We start from the raw sequence: 25,297 nt of genomic DNA, 5'->3' as shown, positions 1-25,297 counted from the left end.
TGATTCGGTCGTGTGCCATCAATGTTTCCGTAACCGTGCGCCAATCACAACTAGTAGTGTTAATATCAACACCCCTGTTTCCTATAAACAGAAGAGTCTTCTATTACAAGCCATGACAACTAGGGGTGCAAGTTTGGCCCTGTCAGCCCTGACCCGCCCTGAGCCCGAACAGGGTCAGGGCTGGATTTTCTAACCCTGAGGGCGGGTCAGGGTTCATTTTTTTTTTACCTTGACTCAGGTCGGGCGGGTTTTGGGTTAATGCCTGGGGTACCCTGACCCGGCTCGACCCTGAGTTTTCTATTATAGAATTGAACCATCTGTGCATGTTTCTTTTGCTAATGTTTTCTATTATCTTGGATTGATGTTTCTTTAGATTATTATTATTAATTGTCTCTGTTGCCCGCATGTTGTTGAATTCATATTGTCTTATTTTGTTCCCTTTCTCTGTTTATTGATCATTTTGTTCCATATGATAAGTGGTTGCTCTATTTTTGGCACTCTTAACAGGTATTTGCACTAGGGTCAATTAGGGCCGGGCCGACTCTGCCCAATCAGAGTCAATCAGGGCGGGCCAGGGCCAGCACAATACCATGTAGGGCGGGTAATGGGTTGAGGTTTTCCGGCCCTGACTCAGGGCAGGGCGGGTCAGGGCCGAGATAATGGGATCCAGGGTTGGGCTAGGGTTTTGAAAAACCCGACCCAACCCGACCCTGTTGCAGCCCTAATGACAACACAAAAATTTGGGCTCTTGATTTGTCCCCAAATTGGACGAACTTTCCAGAATCCAGAGAGAAAGCCAAACCCTAACTTTTCTCTTCTTCATCCTCTCCGATCTAACTCCGGCGAGCTCCGACCGTTCTCCGATTGCCATTACCTTCCTTGAAAATCACTTATTCTTTCACTAGCATACATAGAGGCATTGAAGGTATATGAGAGCAAAGAATATCACAGAAGTAAGGACACAAGAGATTAGAAGGAATTCATCATCACCAGAGTTTTTCTTGGAGCTTTAAAAAGAAAAGAAGGAGATTTCGAGTAATCACGAGCATAATCAGAGGATATTAGATCAGATTTCTCTCCACGATTTTCAAGAAAGAGGTATTTTTTTTATGATGATTTGAGCTTTGATTTCCTTCATTTTTATTATAAGGCATAGATTTTTTTTTTTATCTCTATTCTTGAATAATCAGTAAAAGATTACTTCATATTATTTTGACTCTTTTTAATAGATCCAAAGGTTTTCTGTAAATATCGTCACTTTTGATTTCATTTTCTTGGATTTTCCTATTAATATGATCATAAATTGATAATAGGCTGTATAAATTTCATTATACTATGATGATTTCTTTTGGAAAAATGGTGTTAATGCTATAATGATGATCACATTTTTTTAGTCTTGCGTGTGCATTGATGGATTGCCTTCTTTGCTAACTGTAGCTAAGAATGTCTTCTTTCTTTTCATTAGTGGATGGAGATCCTATTGTATGACCTGTAAGAAAGAACATTGATACATTCATGGTTAGTTCGAAGCAGCACTTTAATTTTTATAAATAATTGATAGTTCAATGATGATATTGGTTGATTTGTGCGAAGGTTCCGACTGCCTGCATGTTTTCTTAACTATATGTAAGTTGGACTTGTCTTGTCTGCTATTTATTTACTTTCTTTGAAAAGTTTTTGTGAATTGTGAAGAAAATTTGGGAACATGAATAACAGTTGAGTAGCATAGTTCTGCAAGTAATAGTCTAAAGAATAACTTTTAGCTGGATGGATTCCATTCTCATCTTTTAGTTGATCCAATTTATGAAAGAAGTATATGAAAGTCACATGACTGAATTGTGAGGCTGTGGGAGGCTAGGTAGCTACGAAAGAGGACAAAACTTTGGGTGTTGAGGTCGTTGCTATTATGGGATGATTGGCTATCTGTTGCAAGGATAACAGATATGCTTTGGAGCTGCAGGGTGGATTGAAAAAGAAGATGGAGGAAGAGACTGTTCTCAGGCTGAGATAAGCTTTTATGTAGGTGAAATGGGGTGAGAAATATAGGTTGAAGTGGGAGTTATGTAGGCTTAAAGGGGCTGAGGATAATGTTAAGATTGAAGTTTTGGGTGTTTGTTTTGGGTATAGAAAATGAGGAAGTTGTTAGGGGTATTGAGCTCTCGGATGGTATGGGACTTACTTATGCTAAATTAAGTTCCACTAGTGGTGAATCATATGCCTCAGGCTTCTGTAATGGAGATTGGTAGAACTGATGAAGGGAATGGTCAGTTAAGAAATAAAATCGGCTTGCGTGAAGTAAGCAAGGATGAAAAGAGAAGATAAACAAACAAAATCATTCAAAATTCTGATTTTACAAACTTCAGAGAATAAAAACTTGCACATTGTTAGAAGAGAAACCAATCTATTTAATTGTCCAAGGCTGCCCTCCCTTTCATTTCTTCATGTCCTTATATTGACAATTTTTTTTATATCAATTTTCTTTCCCTGTGTGGGATAATATTGGCCTTGAAAACCTGATAAGGGAGTGTTACTCTCTATTTGCTTATGTTAGCTAATATACTTATGATTTGCAAATTGTATGTACAAGGTTGAAATGGTTATGGTCAAGAACAGGGGATAAGCTAGGTTCATCTGTGTTTTTAAAAAAAGAAAAGAAAAGTGAGAGGAGGGTTTGGTTATATTTAGGCGTGTTTTCATATGTCTGAAGAGAATATTTTTCTTAGACTTTGACTCTCTTTATGATTTCGTTGCCTTACCTTGTGGCAACTTCATGGTCAAGACATTTGTCCCGACTCATATGAGTGTTTTAAACTGTAGAAGAACATGATTCTTATCCTTTGAAATAAGTTTCAAATATTGGCTTTAGAAAAATTCAAGAAGTACATTTTTTGCTTAAATAATAGTGATAGTTTGGTCTTTCTCATTGTCATTTTAAACCCTGTGTAAAAAAGTAATATTAACTTAGTTGTGGAAGTTCATCTGTGTCTTTTTATTTAATGAGTATTAGTGGGTTTTGGTCTTAGTTTCTAAGCTTCACAATGCAATAAAGTCATTTTAGTGTAATGATGTGCAAGCTATTGTGTTATATTCTTAAATTCAGTAATGAATAGTTATAATTTTAGAATATTTTGTTGTCAATAGCTTCTATTATATTTTTTAGGCATTTTATATGTTTGCATTCCAACTTTCCTTTTATCCTTTCAGTTGAGATTATTGGTGTTTGTTCTTTATTGTTAGTAGAGTGTATGCAGATAGGTTGAGTTAACATACCATATGATAGAACCTCTTATTTAATGGGCAGAAAAACTGCCGGTTGGAATGGTTCAGTAGAAATGTTGGTTAGCAATTGTTAAAGGTCCAAAAGAGTAAAATCAGTTGGCTTATTTCAAGCCTAAGAAAATGAATTTGAATTAGCCTAGAAGGTAATTGGAGCCTACTGGAACAGTGGCTAAAGATGATCTTTTGCTGTGTCATTGATGGTCGATGGCTGTTAGAGTAGAATTAATTGAAGGAGGTGATTAAAACTATGTTCTATCCCTTACAAGGCTTATAGTGCTCTAGCTTCATTTGCCTAACATAACCTGGGTACTTATTAGAGTTGGGTTCAGTACCATATCATAAAGGCCAGAATCTCTTGTTTAATTGTGGTAGGAAGAGGGATTTCTTTGCATGTTCAGTACATGTATAAGTAAGTATTTATGAAGGTTTGGGTAGTTTTTTTTTTCTTTTTTTAAAAGAAAGGAAGGAAGAAGTGATGTTTATGTTAACAAACTTTAGTTGGCTCAGACAATGGAATTGAGGTATGTTGGTTGTATTAGTGTCTAGAAATGCTTATATCATTATTCTCTAACAATAATATAGAAATTAATATGCCCTGGAGACTTTACAGAATTATTGTGAGAACTTAAACATTTATTCTGATGTGAATCCTTTTATGAGAAAATAAGAATATTAGTTCACTTAGGTGAAATGATTGCATAGCTTTTACCTTTTCAAATCCCTAGTTGTTCTTATGATGTTGTAGTCTATATATAATGGTGATGAAAAATTGGTTCTATGCGACAATAATTTCAGTTAGCCATATATTGTGATAATTTAATCATTGCTATTATCTTGGTAATTCTACTCAGTTCTTGAATATTTTCTTGATGTTTTAATGTGTGTTTGAATTCCTTATTAGGGTGATGCTCATTTTGATAATTAAGACCATGTTGTTTGACTATATAGTTTTAGTTGATTTTTCAGTCTCCTTGTTGCTCTAAAGAAATGACAATGGGTTTGGTTATTTTCATAAGGAGATGTCAATGTGAGCTAATGTCTAATGATATTTTAAGAAAGTTCATGTTGTGTTAATATTGCCTTATTTATCACTTTTAAGGCATTAATATATTAATTTGACACTTTAATCTTATATACCGATTATGGTATTGAGTTGAAGTTTAAGATTTTTCCTATTCTGTAACTGCTTTTGATTAAGTTATGTTTCTTGTTTCAGTAAATCATGAGTTGGCATGCCTTTTCTTTGTTCTAAACATTCGTAATAGTTTTACTTATATTAATGATCAATGAGCAATATAGTGAATTATGATCTAAAATGTATTTGGCTATTCCAGTAATCACTGTAAGAAGGCTTTGATATGAAATTTGTTTGTAATAGGTGGTTAATTGCACCTATGGTATAAATATATTTTTTTATTTTTTTGGGGTGATTATGATAACCTGTTTCAAGTTGCTATGAAGAGGAAAGTTAGATTAAGTGGTACATTTAGGATTTGAATTGGTAGTTGTCAGAATGAATCTCGTAAGCCATAAAAATTTTAACTATTCAAAAAAAAAAAAAAAAAACCCATAAAAACTTTATTGTTTTGATTGAGATATGACCGTATTGTTAGGATATAGGCTTTCTCTCATTTTCTCATTTTATGATTCTCCTTGTTAGCGATTAATTCAGTTTCACTAGCAGTATACTCTCATGATCTTACCATTCTTTTGTCATTAGATGGTTATTTAGTTATTTGGTTTTCCTATTTACTATAGAAAGAGGGCAATGAAAGAGTCATCTAGAGCCCATCTCTTAGGTGACAAGCTATGTCGCATGAAAAAAAGAAAGTCAAACTCTTTTAGGAGACAAGCTATGTCTCGGTAGAAAAGTTACACCTTTGGGAGACAGGCTTTGTCTCATTAGTGAGTCATACATAAGAGACTATCCAAGTCTCAAGTAGAGCGCCTCCTTCAGGTTTAGGACCGACTTGATCTGTTAGATATCTTACCCTAACCTTATTTATCATTGCAAGGGCAATGATAAGGTTACTTGGAGGCCTCCATAGGAGACATTCAGTGTCTCATTAGAGAAGGAGACAGGCCTTGTCTCATTCGTCATAGTGTTCTCTCGTTTAGGAGACTTGTCCAGTCTCATAAACATCCTTATTTGTCTCCCCTTCTTCTAGAAGACATGCTTTGTTTAGTTAGCATCCCCTCTTAAAGTTACCAGTTTAAGAGTCAGTCAATTAGCATATGAGTCTGTCCTTAGCCTTAGAAATCTGTCCTCTAGTGTTAGGAGTCAGTGCTTCAGTTTAGGAGTCTGTCCTACTGTCATAGAGTCATAGGAGTCTGTCCTATCGTCATAGAGAGCTGGGATTCTATCTAATCTTTCATCAAGTCATGGGATTCTGTCTAACCCTCCAGAAGTATAGGATTCTGTCCAACCTTTGCAAACCTTAGGAGTCTGTCGTGCCCTTATAGAGGTTTAGGAGTCCGTTCATTCCTTTTGTGAGTCTGTTTTTAGATAGGAGTTTCTTTTTTAGCTATAGGGATTCAACCCTTAGCACTGACACTCTTTAATGCTGTGGATCACAAGGTGCAGACATATGGGTTCCCTTTGGCTAAAAGGGTGAAAACACTTTAAAAATTCAAAAACATTGGAAAACTTTAAAGAACAAAAACATTAAAACACTTCAAAACATCAAAAACACTTGAAAAATATAAAATCTAAAATGTCATGAGTCATTAGGAGAGTAGTTAGGAGAGACTCGTTATCATCTTATGAATGTTAAATTTGAGGACTGAATCCTTCAAAGAATCCAAAAAAAAAAAAAAGGGTTTTGTATTTTGATAATTTTTTTTTTAATTGTAGACCTTTTCGCCTTCTTAGGTGTGAAGTTTTTTGCTGCAAGCGGTAGTGGATGCAGTTTTATGTTCATATGCTGCTGCTTCTGTAAGCTCTAGTGTTGTAGCAGCATGGCCCAATTCCGGGCTCGAGTTGGAGCACTTCTGCCCACAAGCTGTAATAAAAATGGTTTTGGTTTTGGCATCCTCATAAATAAAAGCGGAAGGCGAAGCATGATGATAGATTCCTTTCCCTTAGAATATCATCTTCATCATCTTGGTAATAAATCTCCAATTTCCAACTTCTATTTCCATTCTTGATGATTTCTACTTTATCTATTTTCCTGTCTTTCTAACTCATAATTATGGGGGATGATCATGTTTACTTGCTTTTCACCAACAGGAGGATTATCAAAACCGCAAGCCCCCCTGTTATTTGCAACACGCACCAGAATAATGACGCTTGGATTGAGTTTTTGTACTAATAGGCTGCTAAACTCACCACCACCACTCGCCCCTTTGTGGGGATTTCTATCTGCACAAGGATTCAAATCACTAGTTACAAAGGAAGATTCAGATTTGGAGATAATCTCGACTAGTACAAATGATCTTGTTCATGAACAAGATACTTCTTTACATTGCCATTCGACCGATAAATTAAATAAGTCTGGTAATGTTGCTTATATAGTAGATGAACCCAAAGTTAAGGGCACTCGTAGTAAGAAATCAATGGTGGACTTCCGCAAAGTTGACATTCACCTACTTCCAACCGTTATTCTAGTTGGACGTCCAAATGTGGGAAAGTCAGCATTGTTTAACCGGTGAGGAGCATAGGTCCTGTTTCCAGTTTTTGCCCACTTACCTGCGTTGATTGATTTGTAATATGGTTATCTCAATCTACCTTTGGCCGCAGCTTTAAGCTTTACTTTTATTTCCCTTGCGCATGTAGTTTAATACGGAGGAGAGAAGCTCTCGTGTACAACACTCCTGATGACCATGTAACTCGGGACATACGGGAAGGCCTTGCTAAATTGGGTGATTTGCGCTTTAAGGTATTAGACTCTGCTGGCTTGGAAATGGCTGCAACTTCAGGAAGTATTCTTAGTAGAACTGCAGAAATGACTGGAAATGTATTAGCAAGGTCCCAATTTGCAATTTTCTTGATAGATGTAAGGTTAGTCTTCTTTATGAAAGATTCATTAGCATGTTTGAAACTGCATATTGTCTTTGTTTTTTTTTTTTTGAATAGGATTGTCTTTGTTTTATTGCTATCGATGCATTGCGTCATTGTCTTGTGGAAGTGATTTATATGTATTTCTTGTCACCAGAGATGGACTGCAGCCACTAGATTTGGATGTCGGGAAGTGGATGCGCAAGCATGCTTCTGGAATCCATACTATTCTTGTGATGAATAAATCTGAATCACTCGATGACTACAGTGGAATTCTTACGGCAGCAGCTGGGGAAGCCCATAAATTAGGATTTGGGGATCCTATTGCGATATCTGCTGAGACCGGTTTGGGCATGTCAGAGCTTTACGACACTCTCCACCCTTTGCTTGAGAACTACATGCTTCAAGTTTCAAATAGTAAGATCCTTGTCTCCTTAGTGTTTCATTGGCATTGCTATAATTTTCAATACAATATGATCTTACTGCCTAAGGCTAATCAATTTTCTTATTGTTGCTTTATCTTATTTGGAGCTTGCATTTATTGAGAAATTTGGACAATTTCTTGGACATCCTTAAATCATTAAGCCATGATTTTTTCTCTATTCCAGATGAGGTCATTCATGATAGTAGTTTGTCGGAGGTTGAGGAGGCTGAGTTACCCTTGCAGTTGGCAATTGTAGGACGGCCCAATGTTGGAAAGTCCACATTGTTGAATGCATTATTACAACATGATCGAGTTCTGGTTGGGCCAGAAGCTGGATTAACAAGAGACTCAGTTAGAGCTCAGTTCCAATTTGAAGGGCGAACTATATATTTGGTAAGTTATCATGTTTCTTATGTGTTATGGTTTCACTTTATGATAACAAATTACTTTACTACATTCTTTTTATCCGTATCTTCATACTTCTGGAGTTGGGCTATGCATGAACCAAAATCGTAAATGTACTAGTGGCATACTATATCGGTATGTATTACATAATTATATTTATATGAGTTGCGTGTGAAATGTGGTACATGTATTATGTATAAATATTTATATTAATTACATATGAAATTTTGTACGGCCTAAATTATCAGACATGCATGACGGTGCATGTCACTAGGTGTTCGATGTTTTTAAACCATTATGGATGGTTGTGTCTTGCTTCTGTGATGGTTTCTAAGTTTGTGTTTGTGTTTGTGTTGTGTTTTTTTTCTAGCATTTCCTGAAGTTTCATCTTTAGTTTCTATCATTTGTATATATTTCCATATGTTTTCGTGATTTTACAGGATTTCTACCTGCATTTCCAATCAAAATCGAAACATTTCCGGTTGTGTGGCGATCAAAACTGAAACTGAAACCGAAATTCAAAACTTTGTGCCCATCCACTAAAGCATTCCCCTCCCCCCCCCCCCCCCCCACACACACACACACACACCCACACACACACACACACACAATCGCGCGCGCACACATGTGCCCCCTCTCTCCTCCTCCACCTTTGAGCAAGGGAATATGCAATGTCATTGGCATTTTTGTATTCATCCGAATATTTTGTTACATCAACTTTGGAATCATTTGAGCCTCATAGGTAATGTGAAACTGTCATTTCTGTTGTTTCGTATGATTGATGTTTCGTTAAATGAACAGGTGGACACAGCTGGCTGGTTGCAAAGATCAGGGAAAGAGAAAGGACCAGCATCCTTAAGTGTTATGCAGTCAAGAAAAAGTCTTATGAGGGCTCATGTTGTCGCATTGGTGCTTGATGCTGAAGAGGTGTGGATATTTTGCATTGCATGTTTGCTTGTCTGCATATAAGTTTCTTCTGATCCGCGATCAAAATCCGGAGCTGATAAGAAGATTGATTGTTTCTATGCTTTCTCTATCCTGTAGTAGTTTTATGTCTCTTTTCTGCCACCCATTGCTTTGTTTTTTCTTCTTTTGAGACTTCTAGTCCTTGTTATTTAAAGATTGATTGTTTCTATGCTTTCTCTTTCCTGTAGCAGTTTGATGTCTTTTTCTCTTAGCCTTTGCTTTGGCCTTTCTGCTTTGTTTTGAGACTTCTCATCCTTGATATTTCTCTTTTCTTTATTCTTTTCCTTCAATATAAAATAAATGTAAGTTTTTCAGAAATTGGAATAAATTTTATTCTAATATCGGAGACCTGTTGGGATTCATCTCAGTTCTGATTCTTGTAAAGCGAGAAGACAATGCTCGATTAAATTTAATGATGTCTTAAAAGCCCACATGAATTTCCTGTATGATGAAGCTGCCCCTGGCCTTTGTAGAATGGCTCTGAAGCAACAAAAACTCCTCGTGCTCCCATTTCCAGTCATTGCACTGCCCTAGTTTCTCACTGTACTTTGCTCAAATTGTATGTTATTTGTTCCTTCATTGTCTATGCAAGGAACATCCACTTGTATCAAAGAAGTGTGTGCATATATGATATAATGTAATCTAGTTTTGATCTTCACTATTTAAGAGACTTTCTATTTCATTGGTTTCTATTTTGGACTTTTAGGATAGTTTTTATCTTTTAGAGCACTTTCTATTTTGATTTTATGTCTATTTTGGGAGCCTAGATCTGGGGTTGTCCACACGTAGGGCCCACACCACCTACCATTACCCTTGTCCCACCTTTGCCTTGCTCATAATTCCCGTAATCCCTATATTAGCCCTGAGTGATTTTCTTTACTTGACCATTAAATAGGGACATTTAAGTCATTAGCTAATGACTTAGTGAATATATCCCTATTGGCTAATTGGGAGGGCCCACCAGCCCCTCACGTGAAAGATCTATAAAAAGAAGCCATCGCAGAAGAGGGGGGGGGGGGGGGGGGGGGTGCGCTATTTTTGAAGTGATTTTTGTGCACCCACCAGGGAACAATCGCTAGTGGAGTTTCTCTATGCCCTTTGACGAAAAAGGGAGAAACATCTGTCATCCTTTGTTCAAGGTATTGTTTTCCTCGCCCGTTTCTCCTCTTCCCTCCTCTATTTCTTCCCCTTCTCCTTCTCCTTCTCTTCTTTCTCTTCTTCCTTCCTTCGTTCCTCCATTCTTTCCCCTTAAATCTCTATGGTTTCCCCTCAAAAACAGTCCATTGACTGTTTTTGAAGTCTTGACTGCAAAAGTCCCTTCTTCCCTATTTCCTCCCACCTCCTTCTCTTCACCCCTCTCCACATTCTTGCTCTCTTTGCTACTGTGTGGTTCTGCAATGGACAATCATCACCTGGTGCTTGTGAGAAAGGAATTTTCAGGTTTTTTGGTCCATGATCTACTTAGGAACTGGGAGGAGATTGCATTTATCTGTGTACTGAAGGAAAGAATCATGGTTAGGTGGCCCTCTTCTCCATCAGTCAGTATTAAATTGGACTTCGATGGAGGTTCTCTCAGATTACTGGCTCTAGTTGAGGTTAGTAGGGTGTTTAGAAACGATAGAGGTTAAGTGGATAAGCTGATCTACGGATCTCTTGGCCACTTGTAATTGAGGATTCATATGAAGAAGGGGCTAGAGGGCTTCTCAGTTCTCATTGGTCTAAATGTCCAAAAGGGAACTTTCATGTATACTTATGATATAGATCAATTCTGTTAATGCAGTTTCTTGCTCTCTTTGCTACTGTGTGGTTCTGCAATGGACAATCATCACCTGGTGCTTGTGAGAAAGGAATTTTCAGGTTTTTTGGTCCATGATCTACTTAGGAACTGGGAGGAGATTGCATTTATCTGTGTACTGAAGGAAAGAATCATGGTTAGGTGGCCCTCTTCTCCATCAGTCAGTATTAAATTGAACTTTGATGGAGGTTCTCTCAGATTACTGGCTCTAGTTGAGGTTAGTAGGGTGTTTAGAAACGATAGAGGTTAAGTGGATAAGCTGATCTACAGATCTCTTGGCCACTTGTAATTGAGGATTCATATGAAGAAGGGGCTAGAGGGCTTCTCAGTTCTCATTGGTCTAAATGTCCAAAAGAGAACTTTCATGTATACTTATGATATAGATCAATTCTGTTAATGCAGTTGCAATTGCTTCTAGGCAGAGTCGTGGACCTTGGAGGTTCAGTAATATTATCGATGCGATTTATAATCTTATTAAGAGATTGGTATTTTTCCTTTTCTCATTTGGAAGGAAGCTAAAGAGATGGCGGATAATTTAGCAGGGGAAGGTGTATCTAGAGTGGACTATTTGTAGGTCAAGCTCTGTCCCTTGTTCTGATTCATTTTTTCTTTTGAAATAATGAAGTTTCTCTTTCGGTCAAAAGGAAAGGAAACAAATAAAATGCAGTTCTTCACACAACTAATGGCTTTTGATTCATATCATGAATTTATGCACAATTAGAACCAATTATTTTTTTGGATGCATTGTAAGTGACCCAGCTCGTAGTCGTAGTCATGGATGCCATGGCAGAACTTTTAATCAAAGTATCGAGCTTTTCTCACTATAAAAAAAATCCTAGAATTATGAGATTTCACCGTGGCACGTGAAAGGCAAAGGCATGTCTCTTCTTCTTCTTGTTGTATGTGAAAACCAAATAAGAGCTTTCCCCCTATTTTTCTTAGATTCTGATGTTTTCAGTATTTTTTTTTTTTGAGATCAAACTGTTATTTCATACCAAATAACAAAAAACATGCACACCATTTTATGCATGTTTTTGGCAGGAGACAATCTTTCTATTTTTAGAGTTTTGTAAAGTTATATTGATTATTTGTATTACGGTTATTAACTGCTATCTGTTTTCCATAAATTCTGTGATTATAGATTGCAAAAGCCAAACGTAGTATGAAGCATCCTGAAGTTGTAATAGCAAGGCAAGCAGTGGAAGAAGGTCGTGGTCTGGTTGTGATTGTGAACAAGATGGATCTTCTGAGAGGGAAACAAAATTCCAAATTATATGAGAAGGTCATTAAGGCTGTTCCCGAAGAAATTCAAACTGTTATACCTCAGGTTTGTAGTTCCTAATTTCCATGGCCCTAACATCTTTTCCATTCGACTTTGTTAGCCTGCTCTTAACTTATTACTCATAACCCATTTCACTTTTATATGTGATTTGATTTGTAGATAAGAAAAACCATAAAATAGATTATTAATCATTTTGTTGGGGTTAAGAATCAGGTTTTCCAGTTTGTAGTTTGTAGAGTTCCTGATAAACTTGAAGACGATCAAGACTTCGAGATAAATAAATGGACATAGGACCTGATATTGGCACTCCTGTATTTTGATTTCTTTTTTCTGTTAGGTAAGATAGGATTGAACCTCTCACCTTATGGTTGCAGAACAAAGCCATAACCAATTGAGCTAGTTTCAACCCCTTTATTTTGATTTCTTTGAATGATACTCCATTATTTTGATATATGCACTCATCTCTTTATTTTCATTCTTAGTTTCTGTTGGCGGCTTGTGGAAAATTTTAATAGCCAATGAACTTTACAATAAAGAGGGGTGTCATTATCAAAACAATGAGGTGCAAATATAAGTTTTCATAAACATGTTCATTGTGCTTGGATTACATTGCTTTCTAAATGTTGTAATTGATAATGTCATTAAAAAAATGACGTAATTGATAATAATATTTTCTACCAACCTAGTTTTAGTGGCCTGTTATTGGATGGTATTCAGTTTAAAACCCCTGTGAACATCACAAGAATCTGGGAGACTGATGAAATTAGAATATAACTATCATCATGCAGGGAAGAATATTGACTGTAGTTGTTTCTGTTCTGATGGGCATCACATTTTTCTTTTGGAACGGAACCTTTTGGCTTTCTGCCTATTTTGATATTCTGTTTCAGAATTTTTTGACAATTTTTTTTCTTCGAATGGTCAAAAATTTCATTAAAAGAACCGAGATGGTAAAAAACTGTACAAAAGGAAATTAAAAGTACAAAGGGCTAATCACAGAGCATCAAGGAGGAAGGAAATCATATTGTTTTTGATAAATTTTGAAAAGTTAAAAAATATAAGGACACTTGAAAAACCGAAATCAAAAGAAAGCCACATATATCAGTGAACCTATCTTTTATCAACATTTTAAAATCCATCTAAAATGAAAATTCAACATTATGTATGTACCATATACATAATCCACATAAAACTAACTGAAACAGATTGAAATGACTGGAATTATTAGAATGGACTAGGGCATAGGCCAATATGTTTAGTACAGGCATCGTTCTTAAAATTCTGCCGAGGAAGAGACGGATTGGCAACTGTGTGATTATTATTATTATTATTCTAAACTAAAAAAAACTGCAAAAGCTGCTCGTCACTCCACAGGCCTTGTCATCTAATAAAAAATAATGCCATGGCATCCCTTAAAAAGAGAAAAATCCATTGCCATTTCTCATATGCTTGCTTGCTTCGCAACTCATTTTCTGCAACATTATTTTTCTTCATCGTCTTCTGCTTCAACTGTCACTATTATTTTTCGTCATTATGTTTCACTACATTTACCTTCTTCATGAATTTTTTCTAAAGGATTCATTTAGCCGACCCCAACTAGTTTGGGACAAAGGCTTTGTTGAGTTGAGTTGTGTTAGTGTTTCACTACATTAAAGATGCCAATCTGCTTGGTTGTTCGGAGCTTCCCACATAAACAATAGCTAGAGAAACTAAATGTGGATTGAAAGTCCTCATCTTGATTATGGTGGGTGTAGAAAATCCGAGAAATACTTCTCAAGACGGATCGAACACGATGTGCAACAATATACCAAAAGAACGATGCAGAGAAACACAATCACACAAGAAACACAAGATTTTACGTTGTTCAACGTTGCCTACGTCCATGGGGGAAGATTTTCACTATTTCGGTCTAGGGTTATAAAGTCTCTTCATGTTGGCCAAGAAAACCTCATCCCGCAACCCTAGCTCGACCCACTTGTGCGTCGTGCATATTAGTCCATCAGGTCCTGACGTCCTGTATAATGCCAGAATACATGACATCTGCACAACAGTGGGAAATACTTTTTTATAATCAGATATGCTTTTCTACAAGTGGGTTTCTTGTGCTTCTTGCTTGTTGAGATAGTCGTTTAGGGGCTGTTTGGATACGAGGATTTTAGAATCCTGGTTTTAGTTTGAAAACAATGTAAAAGGGGGTTCATGATCAAGTTGTTGTATGCTATCTTGTCAGTGTTTTTTGGATTTTAAGTAAGAAATCCACGTTTTAGAAATCTCTTCCACATCCTGAGATTTCTAAAACCTGGAAACATGGGACGATCTGCTGCTCTCTTGCTGTCGGAAAGAAGGGCGAGAAATTAGAAAACGACGGCTGGTCTCTTTCTTCTCTCGTCTCCCATCTACAATTTTGAAGAAATACAGGTTTCTAAAATCTGCGTATCCAAACTGCTCCTTAGAACTATGGATGAGAAAGATATATTTCCCCCTTCATTTCTCTTTTTCAGTAGAGGGGTGCTAAATTGAAGTTTGCCCTTACAAAAACCAGCCAGCCGCAAGAGTGACCCCATTGGATCCACATCATCAAAGTGCATTCATAATAACAGTGAAAAATGTAAAAAAGAAGGAATAATTAATGCACTTTGACGATGTTTCCCCAACCGTTCAATGGAATATTTAATGCGCCTTGTTATGTGCTTTCTTCCTTATATTGACCATCTAGGTCTCTCCTTTTTTGCTTTGATGGAAAATTAACATTATTCCAAAAAAAAATTAATGCACTTTGATGATGTGGATCCAATGGGGCGCCCTTGGCGTGCGTGATGGTATTTTGGTTGGGGGGGGGGGGGGGGGGGGGGTTGTTAGAAACTTTTTAGACATCTCAGTTGGGCTTTAGGGTGTTTTAGGGCCCATCAATTTAGGACGATGAAAGAGGTTATTTTCAGGAAAAAACATCTGTTTGAAACAAAAAGGAAAAATCAATAGAAATGGAAGGAGATTATCTTCAGCTGTTGGAGGTGGATAGTAGTGGCTAGGTGGGTTTCCCTTCCATGAATGGGATTTCGGTTGAACTTTTATGGAAGCTCTCATGGTAATTTGGGCTTGGCCAAGTGCGAGGGGTGGTTTAGGCATGGTAGGGTTGAAGCGGTCAAAGTGTTCTCTTGTCTGACCCGCATCCAAGATTCGGATGAAGTGGAGGGATAAAGTGAAAGTCCAAAATTTGGATAAAGATTTAGGAGAATTTATATGATGCCCGACCGTCAAAATCAGACGGGCTAGGTGGCAAACCACCTGACCCTTGGATTTTGACGGTCGGGCACCATATAAAAACTCATTCAATAGATTCCTCCTTTTAAAGAGAATTTGAGGACTCATTAGGTTGGATTTAGATACATCAAAATTAGATTTATATGAAGCACATACTTTCAAAGCTTACTTTGTAGTCTAATCATCACACCTTCTAATGCTTTAATGATCTTGAACCATTTTTACCTCATAAAGAAACCATACTTCTGATTCCTAAGGATCTGAGAAGATGTTTCCAGCATATTAATGAGTAATTGTGTGATCCGTGTCTCAAAAGTAATTAATGCTTTTATCGCCTCTGAGATTGTTGGGCTCCTATCGGATTTACAGAAGTGCCCATCTTAAGGGGGGGAGTCTCTTTAAGAGGTTCTTTATTTTTTACTATCTTAGGGTTCTGGTGCATAGTGCCTTAGGTAATTTGTTTTCAGTTTAGAAGGGTGGTCCCTGATGAATGAAATATGACGAGGATGGTTTGGATTTTTTGGTTTGTTGGCGTCCTTGACGTTGTAAATATGCAAGGGACTGCTGGTCCCTATCTTCTGTAATTTTCTGTTTGATTTATAATATGAGAGAACATTTCCTACACACTTTTGTAGGTAAGTTACCTACACACTACCTTAAAATACAGTGGGGGCCCACATTGTTTGGGTGATCCAAACCATTCATTTGAATGGTCCTCACATAGATAGGGTATCCACAAAAAATCAGATCCATAGGATCATCCCAACCATTCAAACTATGGAGGCAAAAAATGGACTAATTTGTGAAGGTTTATACACGTCCATTTTACCTCCACAAATCGTAGGGTTGGGATGATCCTATGGATCTGATTTTTTGTGGACACCCTATCTCTGTGAGGACCATTCAAATGAATGGTTTGGATCACCCAAACAATGTGGGCCCCCACTGTATTTTAAGCTAGTGTGTAGGTAACTTACCTACACAAGTGTGTAGGAAATGTTCTCTTATAATATATATATTTGTCGCTTTTAAAAAAAAAAAGTAATAAATACTCAAATCCGCTGCAAACAATTTTGGTTAAAATAACTATATATAGAAAATGAACTTTGTTGCAATAATTTCTCTTTCTTGCCGTATAGAAATATATACAATTTTCTTTGGCCTTTGGTTTGTTTAAATTTCCCAACTGACAATTTAGCATGGCTTTTTGTTAACAGGTCACAGGTATACCAGTTGTATTTGTTTCAGCATTGGAGGGAAAGGGTCGGATAGCGGTCATGCGTCATGTTGTGGATACATATAAAAAATGGTGTTTAAGATTGCCAACGGCACGTCTCAACCGTTGGTTGCGGAAGGTAAGACGGGATACTTTTATGGCTATTTGTTGTTATGCCTCGTTGACTGCATAATAGTGAGAGAAGTGTCTTAAGCTAACCGTACAGGTCATACCAACAAATTATAAAAAAAGGGCGATGATAAATTCACATCCCCTGTAGGATAATTTGCACCCCTTTAAAACATCAAAAGGCGTTAAAGTCTGCCACAATTCACGTTACAAGGGGTGCAGATTATCCTTCCGGGGGTGCGAATTTATCATCGCCCCAAAAAAAGTTGATTTTTATTTTTAAATTATCAAATCTAGGTGAACCTGAATATGCAAAATTGCCTTTGCATGAGACTATTTTTCCTTTGACTATATCTTTTTCCCATAATGGGGGTCGAGCCTCTAGCTCAGTTGGTAAAGACTGTTCTTTCACCCTAAGGTCAGGGTTCCATCCCAAGCTCCCAGCTTGCCTATCAAAAAAAAAAACTTTTTCCCATAATGGCATGTACCTGCCTTAGTAATAATCCAGCTTAGTTGCCTCCTTTTCTGGGAATGGGACTGCTTCTGTTTCATTAATCATGCATTATTTGGTTGCAGAAGGAAAAATTATACGTTTCTAAATTGTTAGCTTTCAAAAAATAAAAATTATACATTTCTAATGAGAAACTTTTCTCCATATTCTGTACTTTGTATGATAGAAGTACTTCACGAATTATATTGTCTATGCTTTTTTATTGTTTAGGTTATGAGCAGGCACTCATGGAAAGATCAAGCTGCACAACCCAAGATAAAGTACTTCACACAAGTTAAGGCTCGGCCGCCGACGTTTGTTGCCTTTGTTACTGGGAAGACTCAGCTCTCAGATACAGATATAAGGTTCTTGACCAGGTCTCTCAAAGAAGATTTCAATATAGGCGGAATCCCCATCCGGATTATGCAGCGGTCTGTCGCTAGAAAAAACAAAAGTTGCAAGAGTGGTAAGAACCCGCATCCTAGGGTGCATATGAGAGTTGGATCTGACAAAAGAAGTGCTTCCACTTCCACTAATCCAGTCACTGCATCCTAAATGACCACCATTGTAGGTGAATCATTTAACTATATTTTATTGTCAGTTCTGCACATGAAAGTATGTGTTCAGATCAGTGTTTCAAAATGTGGCCAAAGCAGATCCTAGTTGACTCAGCACAATACGGCCAGGTACTCAGTTGATGCACGAGAGTCAAAGGAGTTTTGATTGACTTTGGAGGGCAAAATGCGAAGTTGAACAAGAACGCGGCTAAGGTAAAAACGAATCTATTCGGGGGAGTCGATGATGCGGGGGAGTTTCGAAAAATGGTCCAAAATTTTGATAGTTACCTCTAGATCTTCTGAATGGAGATGCAAAGTTGCACCATGACATGGATGGAATTGCAATTTTCCATGAATTTTTCATTTGTCTCTCAACGATAAGACTTTGCTTATATTTTTCTTTTAGGTTAGAAGAATCAAAATCAAATGATATTTCTGTTCCAATTTCTGCCTCCTTTTCTCTCTCTCTCTCTGTAATACTTAGGTCGTTTTGCTTCTGTTATTTCTTTTCTTTTGGGAGATTTTATAGCATGTGAATGTATAGTCCAGTATTTTTCATAAGGTACTGTAGGACATTCTTCGCGATGATCCAAATCGTTCTTTTGTTGCACCACAACATAAATAGGTCGTGCCCCCAAAATAATTTCCATAGGATGATCCTAACCCTCTGGTTTATAGAGGGATTGCACATTACAGAAACCTCTAGATTCCCAGCTTTTAAGATTTTCACTAATTTAAATATTTTTCTGTCAAATCTTTTTAATTTTTTTTTTTCATTTAGCCAGTGGTTAGAATGCTGTTTAGCATAATAAACCGGGATTCCTACCGTTTGACTTTACATTAAAACATGTAAATAACAGCATCCAATTGTTTATGTTTTGGTGTAGTCTTCAACTAAAATAGTATGAGGAAGCCTAATAGGATTAAATATGAGCGACTATTTAAAAAATCAGGAAACTCCACCCATGGCAGTGTATGGTTTGAATATGATATCCACATGCATCTACAGTATTTTCACAATGGCATTATTTTGTTTTTCACTTTTCTGATTGGATGTTGATAGCATATTGAGTATCCTAATTGTCATTAAAAGCTAATTAAAAAAATATATAAAATAAAGTGAGTTATGCCATTATCAAAATATGGTAATTGGGATCATTATTTTTCCGAAAATTCGAATTCCATTCAATGAAATTCGGCAAGGTTGGAGAAGGGCCCACCTAAAGTTTGAGTTTTAGACAGCGGTTCCAAGTTAAGTTTGATCTATATTAGTGGGGCCCATTGTCATTTCAGATTTTGAGTCACAGTCTTAATTCATGCAAATTCTTTAGGATATTTGATCTAGGTATAAGACCCACTTATTTTTGAAGATTTTAAGTATATTCCATGGAAATTCGTCCACACAGGTGAGGTCAACCATGATTTAATGATTTTGGAAGCCAAGTTCCTCCAGCTTGTGGTAGGGCCCACTATTGTTTCCAAAGATATCTAGTAAAAGAAAGCCTAATTGTAAAGGGATCGAGATTTGGTCAACTATTAGTAGGGCCCACTATTCTTTTGGAGATTATGTTGGATTGCAGAGGGAGTGGGCAATCTTTTAGCCCCACTCATTGATTCACAATTTTGGGTTCTTGGAAGAATACTCATTCGGCCAACTTGAATTTTGATTTTTGGTTAGGAAGAATTGTCAACTGGTGACACAAAAATAACAAAATAGTGAATGGGTGACACTCTTTTGAAAACTTGTGAACGGAGGTCGAAACACCTTTTTCTGACATGGCCTTTTACCCAAATACCCCTCATGGCAAACAAAATACGTTATTGTAGATTTTTCTCTCTCTTACTTTTCACCTACCAAAATATACCGCTAACCTCTTGCAAATTTCTCCATTAACGCCTGAAACCCAGGAAGTGTAAGTAAAGGTTAGTAGCTTATCTACTCTCTTAGGATTAGTGCTTCCATTAATACGTTTGAACCCTGTCCTTAGTGTGTGATAATAACCCTGTCTGTATTGTGTGTGATAACCCTATCTTTATTGTGATTGATAACCCTATCTCATAACCCTTTTAAAATGGTGACTTAGGGCTTGTGCTTCTATTATCTTTGAAACCGTTCTTATAGAGTTGGTACCCTACTGATAAAGTTGGTATTAGTGTTTGATGACCCGAATATAGATGGTTTATATAAACCCTTTTGTACATGAATCACAATTTTTTACACTTGATAATCTCTTATTTGCTGTTGGTAAGTCCCATATATTTACCTGATAAACTTGTTTTGACACTTGATACACCTCAGAGAGGCTTGGTAACCCCATTAGAGGGGGTTGAGAAGCCCTTGTACATTCTTGGTAATTCCTCTTCTATGTACTAGGTAATCCCTTTAGAAACTTGAAAACCCCCTTGGGTAGAGAGTTGAAAACCCCTAATTTGCAACTTGATTACCCTTTACAGAAGCCTCCGTACGGACTTGAATCCCTCATTAGGTAGCTGATAATATCTTAGAACACCTTGTGGACTGACTTTCAAACCCCCATTGAGGTAGTAAAACCCCCTTTAGAGTCCATAACCCCACTTATGAACTTAGTAACCCATTGTGTACACTTGAATACCCCTCAAGAAGATATGAAGATCCCCTTTTAGCAACAACTCTGTTTAGAACCCCTATTTAGAATTTTATAAAAATGTCTGAAACAATGGTTTCTCTTCTTTTACACTATGATGGAGATTTGAAGGATGATGTTTCTTAGGAATACGTCGGAGGGAAGAAGACATTGTTATCTGTCAGCCGCGGAATCAATTTCGACGAATTTGAAGCTGCAATCCGAAGAAGGATTGGTGTTATAGAAAGGCAGGTTTTACTATCGATAAAATGTCGATATCTTGTGGATCCATATATAATCACTTTAATCGACGTCGCTGATGATGATGTCCTCCAAACAATGTTAAGGATGTTTGACAGATACATGTTCAATTATGTGATGATATACATAACTAAGAGCATAAATGACAAATGTATTAATTCCTTGAATTCGTCAATGCTTCCCCCAAACAAACTCTGCACTAGGAGACCCTCTCTTAATCGTAGCATTCCTTCTACTTCGATTCCGTCCCAAAAACGTCTTCGTTTTGAAGTGGACTTGCAAGAAGACTACGAAAGTGAATTTGATGGGAGATATGTAAGTGATGAGATCAGAGGTGCTCCAGCAGAACCTGTCATAAGGTATTGTAGTTCTTTGGCAATGTTTGAATACTTCCATATTTCAATTTATAATTCATATGGATCCAACTTGATTATATATTGCCGAACTATGCAGGTCTGAAATTGTCTTAAATGAAACATTGGCAAGTGATTTGTATGGCAACCATGTTAGTGGAGGAATCGATGACTTCCAAAATGTGGGAGATCCTGAAGTGGACTTTAGTAATGTTTTTGAAGACGGTTTCTGTGTGAGGGGTTTAGATTTAGAAGAAGAAAGAAACGATGATGATAAAGACGATGGTAGTGATGATGATGATGAGGAGGAGGAAGAGGAGCAGGATGATGATGACGATTATGGAAATATCGATGTTAGTCCATGCGCTCAGCCTTTCAGTGCGGATTCTCCTATCAGAGGGGGTTCTCCTATCAGAGAGGGATCTCAACCGGTTCCGACTGATAGTAGTCGGCCAATGAAAGCAGATGGGATGTTCGCTGGGGCCCATGATGTAGATACTAATAATCTTCAGTTTGAGCAGTTAACGGTTGGGGCAATATTTTCTAATATGCAACACTTCAAAAAGGTTGTCAAAGAGTACGCTATTCGGCAGAGGTTTATGTTCGTGAGGTCAAAGTCAACACCGAAGAAGTATGCCGTTCGATGCAAGGTAGAGGGATGCAAATGGCGTATAACGGGTACTAATCATATGACCTGTGTGTTAGTGAAGTCTTTTGTCCCCGACCATACGTGTAGAACTAAATTAAGGGGCAATGATCACCCTCTTGTCACAGCAGCTTGGGTTGCTCAAACATGTTTACGCTTATTTGCTTGCCTAGATGATGTGAGGACGAGGATTATACGAGAATATATCAAGATGCATTGGGGTATAATTATAAGCTATTGGAAAGCGTACAACGCGATGAACATCATACTTGAGATTAAGTGTGGGAATGTGGAGGACTCTTATCGAATATTGCCTGCACTTACAGTTCAGATGATGAGAAGAAATCCCGGCAGCTATATGCGTGTTTTCAGAGCCAGATATTTACGACCTAGGGGAGATGATAGATTTGTTCGCTTATTTTGGACATTTGGTCCCAGCATACGGTCTTTTCATCGAACACTCAAGCCTATAATTTTGGTTGATGGGACACATCTGCGAGGGAAGTATCTAGGAATCTTATTGATTGCAATCGGGGTCGATGGTAACAACGGTTTATATCCATTAGCATTTGGGGTTGTTGAGACGGAGAACGAAGATAGTTGGAGGTGGTTTTTTATGTTGCTGAGGCAGTACGTATTGGCAGCGGAGATGAACATATTCACCATATGCTCCGATCGACAGAAGGGGTTGTTGCAGGCAGTGCCTAATATATTTCCCAATTCTCATCATAGTTATTTCATGCGTCATCTCGCCGCCAATTTGCGATCCGAGTTCAAAGATGTTCTACTTGAGAGATTGTTTTGGAAAGCCGCACGGACTTTGAGAGAGAGTGTGTTTAGAGAAACAATGGACAAGATTAAGATGAGGAATGAAAGTGCACACAAGTGGATAAGTGACATTGCGAACGAACACTGGGCTAGTTTTTACTTTAAGGGGGATAGGTATGATGTATTGACTACAAATAGATCGGAGTGTTTCAATGCTGTCCTGAAGGATGCGAGAAGATTGCCGATTGCATCATTGGTAGAGCACAGTAGACATTAGACTACAGACTTCATTCAAAAGCGTCATAAATTGGGTCATAGTTGGCAAACAAAGTTGACTCATTACGCAAAAGAACGTATAACATTAGCGAGGGAAGAGAGCCGCCAGTATACAGCATATCGAGTTGGGGTTCATGAATATGAAGTACGGTCGCTTGAACATACAGATGGCGTAAACTTGGAACTTTGCACGTGCAGTTGTTGTGCATTCCAAACATTTGGACTCCCGTGTGGACATGCCATGGCAGCCATTGGCATCACATATTTTGATGCATACGATTACTGCGAGAAATGGTTTCATGTAGACAGATATCGGGATACGTACGCTGAAGTTTTGCACCCGACACTAGACAGGACCCAATGAGAATTAAATTCCGAATCCTTGATGACAATATTACCGCCGATTGCAAAGCGACCACCGGTAAGGCCGCGTACGAGAAGAACTGATCGCGAATTGAAAGGTGCATTACATTACAAATGCACCCGATGTCGACAACTTGGCCACAATAGAAGAAGTTGCAAAGAACCACTCGTGGTAAGACAACAAGTTGACCAAACTGCTATTGGGCCTTCTGCACCCATACTCAATAGGTCGGGCGTACCTTGCCAAGCTCCCTTCTTTGTGTAAGGGTGTAATTGAATTTTTTGAATGTTCTCAGATATTGTGATGACTTCTTTTTTGTTATTTTGTAAAGAATGGTTGTAATTGGAACATCAATACATAAACAATTTTTTTGGATATAGATATGCTATCTGTTCTCTATTTAGTTGTCGCTCTCCTATATCTAGACCATGAAAAGGGACTTCTCAACAGTCAGAATTGGATTACCAGCACAAACAATAGGATTATCAACCAATTCCCTAGGTTGATAAAGCTACTTGATGTTGAAATCTAGGTTATCAACTCCTTCCAAATAGGTCATCAACCAATCAGAAGTGAAATTATCAACATACAAAATGGGATCATCAACCCATTCCCTTGGTTGATAAAGCTGCTGGAATTCAAAATCCAGGTTATCGACTCCCCCAAAATAGGTCATCAACAAATCGGAAATGAGGTTATCAACACACAAAATTGGATCATCTCCCTTGGTTGATAAAGCTGCTGGAATTCAAAATCCAGGTTATCGGCTCCCCCAAAATAGGTCATCAACAAATCGGAAGTGAGGTTATCAACACACAAAATTGGATCATCAACCCATTCCCTTGGTTGATAAAGCTGCTGGAATTCAAAATCCAGGTTATCGACTCCCCCAAAATAGGTCATCAACAAATCAGAAGTGAGGTTATCAACACACAAAATTGGATCATCAACCCATTCCCTTGGTTGATAAAGCTGCTGGAATTCAAAATCTAGGTTATCGACTCCCCCAAAATAGGTCATCAACAAATCGGAAGTGAGGTTATCAACACACAAAATTGGATCATCAACCCATTCCCTTGGTTGATAAAGCTGCTGGAATTCAAAATCCAGGTTATCGACTCCCCCAAAATAGGTCATCAACAAATCGGAAGTGAGGTTATCAACACACAAAATTGGATCATCAACCCATTCCCTTGGTTGATAAAGCTCCTGGAATTCAAAATCCAGGTTATCGACTCCCTCAAAACGAGGTTACCAACATTCGAAAGTTGGTGATCGACCGAAAAAAGGTTACCAACCATTTTCCAGGGGAGTAAAGCTGCTGGAATTGAAATTTAGGCTTACTAACCTCCCATTGCTTTGGGTGATTGACCTTGGAAAGTAGGTTACCAACCCAAAAAAGGGTCACCAACCATTTTTCAGGGGAGATAAAGGTTCTGGAATCGAAATTTAGGCTTACCAACGTCCCATTTTTTTGGGTGATTAACCTTGGAAAGTGGGATATCAATCTAAAAATGGGTCACCAACAATTTTCCAGGCTAGATAAAGCTTCTGAAATTGAAATTTCGAGTTACGAACCTCCCATTTTTTGGGTGATTGACCTTCGAAGGTAGGTTACCAACCAAAAAATTGGTGAGCAACCATTTTTCATGGGAGATAAAGATTCTGGAATCTAAATTTAGGCTTACCAACCCAAAAAAGGGTCACCAACCATTTTTCAGGAGAGATAAAGGTTCTGCTCTCAGAAACACAACATAGGACCATGGAAAGCTGTGTACTTAACCTGTAAAAATACACATTTGAACTTCAAACATACATCATATTCTGTTCACAAACACAAACACACATGTCTAAAACCTGTTTAAATTTACAAGTTCCAATATTCAAATTGAAACACAAATAATTCCATAAAACCTGTTTCACCAACCAAGTTCTCCACTCATTCACAAACACAAACACACTTCCATAAAAGCTATTTCAATTTACAAGTTCTCCACCCATTAACAAGCAATTTACAAGTTCTCCACCCATAACAACTTCCCTTGCCATTTAACAGTTCCCCTGCCATACTTTCCACCAATCTCCATTAAAAAAAAAAGTTTTTACCATGATCATCAGAAAAATAAACATCCATGAACATTAGAAGGTGTTCCAATATAAGTGTACAGGCCCCAAACCCTCCTCGTAAAAATCTCTCACAGAGTTGTAGCCGAAATTGAGGAATG

At 37.7% G+C, this 25,297-nt stretch overlaps 1 protein-coding gene across 4 annotated transcripts; it reads left to right on the top strand.

The window, feature by feature from the left end:
* Positions 1-622: 622 nt before the first annotated feature.
* On the top strand, positions 623-18,256 carry LOC143880280 (uncharacterized). Of its 4 annotated transcripts, XM_077383128.1 has the most exons (11): positions 623-1,098; positions 6,152-6,385; positions 6,509-6,926; positions 7,055-7,279; positions 7,434-7,693; positions 7,885-8,093; positions 8,907-9,032; positions 12,008-12,193; positions 16,627-16,764; positions 17,476-17,811; positions 17,901-18,256. In XM_077383128.1, the coding sequence occupies exons 2-10, from the start codon at positions 6,238-6,240 to the stop codon at positions 17,797-17,799; spliced, it is 2,034 nt and encodes a 677-aa protein (XP_077239243.1). In that variant the 5' UTR covers positions 623-1,098; positions 6,152-6,237; the 3' UTR covers positions 17,800-17,811; positions 17,901-18,256. The 4 variants fall into 4 exon arrangements, with proteins under 4 accessions (XP_077239243.1, XP_077239240.1, XP_077239242.1 ...); XM_077383125.1 differs by having other exon boundaries at positions 624-1,098; positions 17,476-18,256; XM_077383127.1 differs by having other exon boundaries at positions 624-1,098; positions 6,134-6,385; positions 17,476-18,256.
* The last annotated feature ends 7,041 nt before the right edge of the window (positions 18,257-25,297 follow it).

This window comes from Tasmannia lanceolata, unplaced genomic scaffold, assembly GCF_043159265.1.
Source record: "Tasmannia lanceolata isolate RefF3 unplaced genomic scaffold, GAP_Taslan_0.1 ptg000006l, whole genome shotgun sequence".
NCBI classification, from domain to species: domain Eukaryota; kingdom Viridiplantae; phylum Streptophyta; class Magnoliopsida; order Canellales; family Winteraceae; genus Tasmannia; species Tasmannia lanceolata.
The sequence above is the reverse complement of the archived record's forward strand: the minus strand, read 5'-3'. Positions and strand labels throughout refer to the sequence as shown.

Excerpts from the sequence above, each read along its gene's own strand:
- LOC143880280 (XM_077383128.1), top strand. The coding sequence starts at position 6,238 with ATGGCCCAATTCCGGGCTCGAGTTGGAGCACTTCTGCCCACAAGCTGT. Across the intron at positions 7,694-7,884 it reads CATGCTTCAAGTTTCAAATA|ATGAGGTCATTCATGATAGT; the intron begins GTAAGATCCTTG and ends TCTCTATTCCAG. Across the intron at positions 9,033-12,007 it reads TGGTGCTTGATGCTGAAGAG|ATTGCAAAAGCCAAACGTAG; the intron begins GTGTGGATATTT and ends CTGTGATTATAG.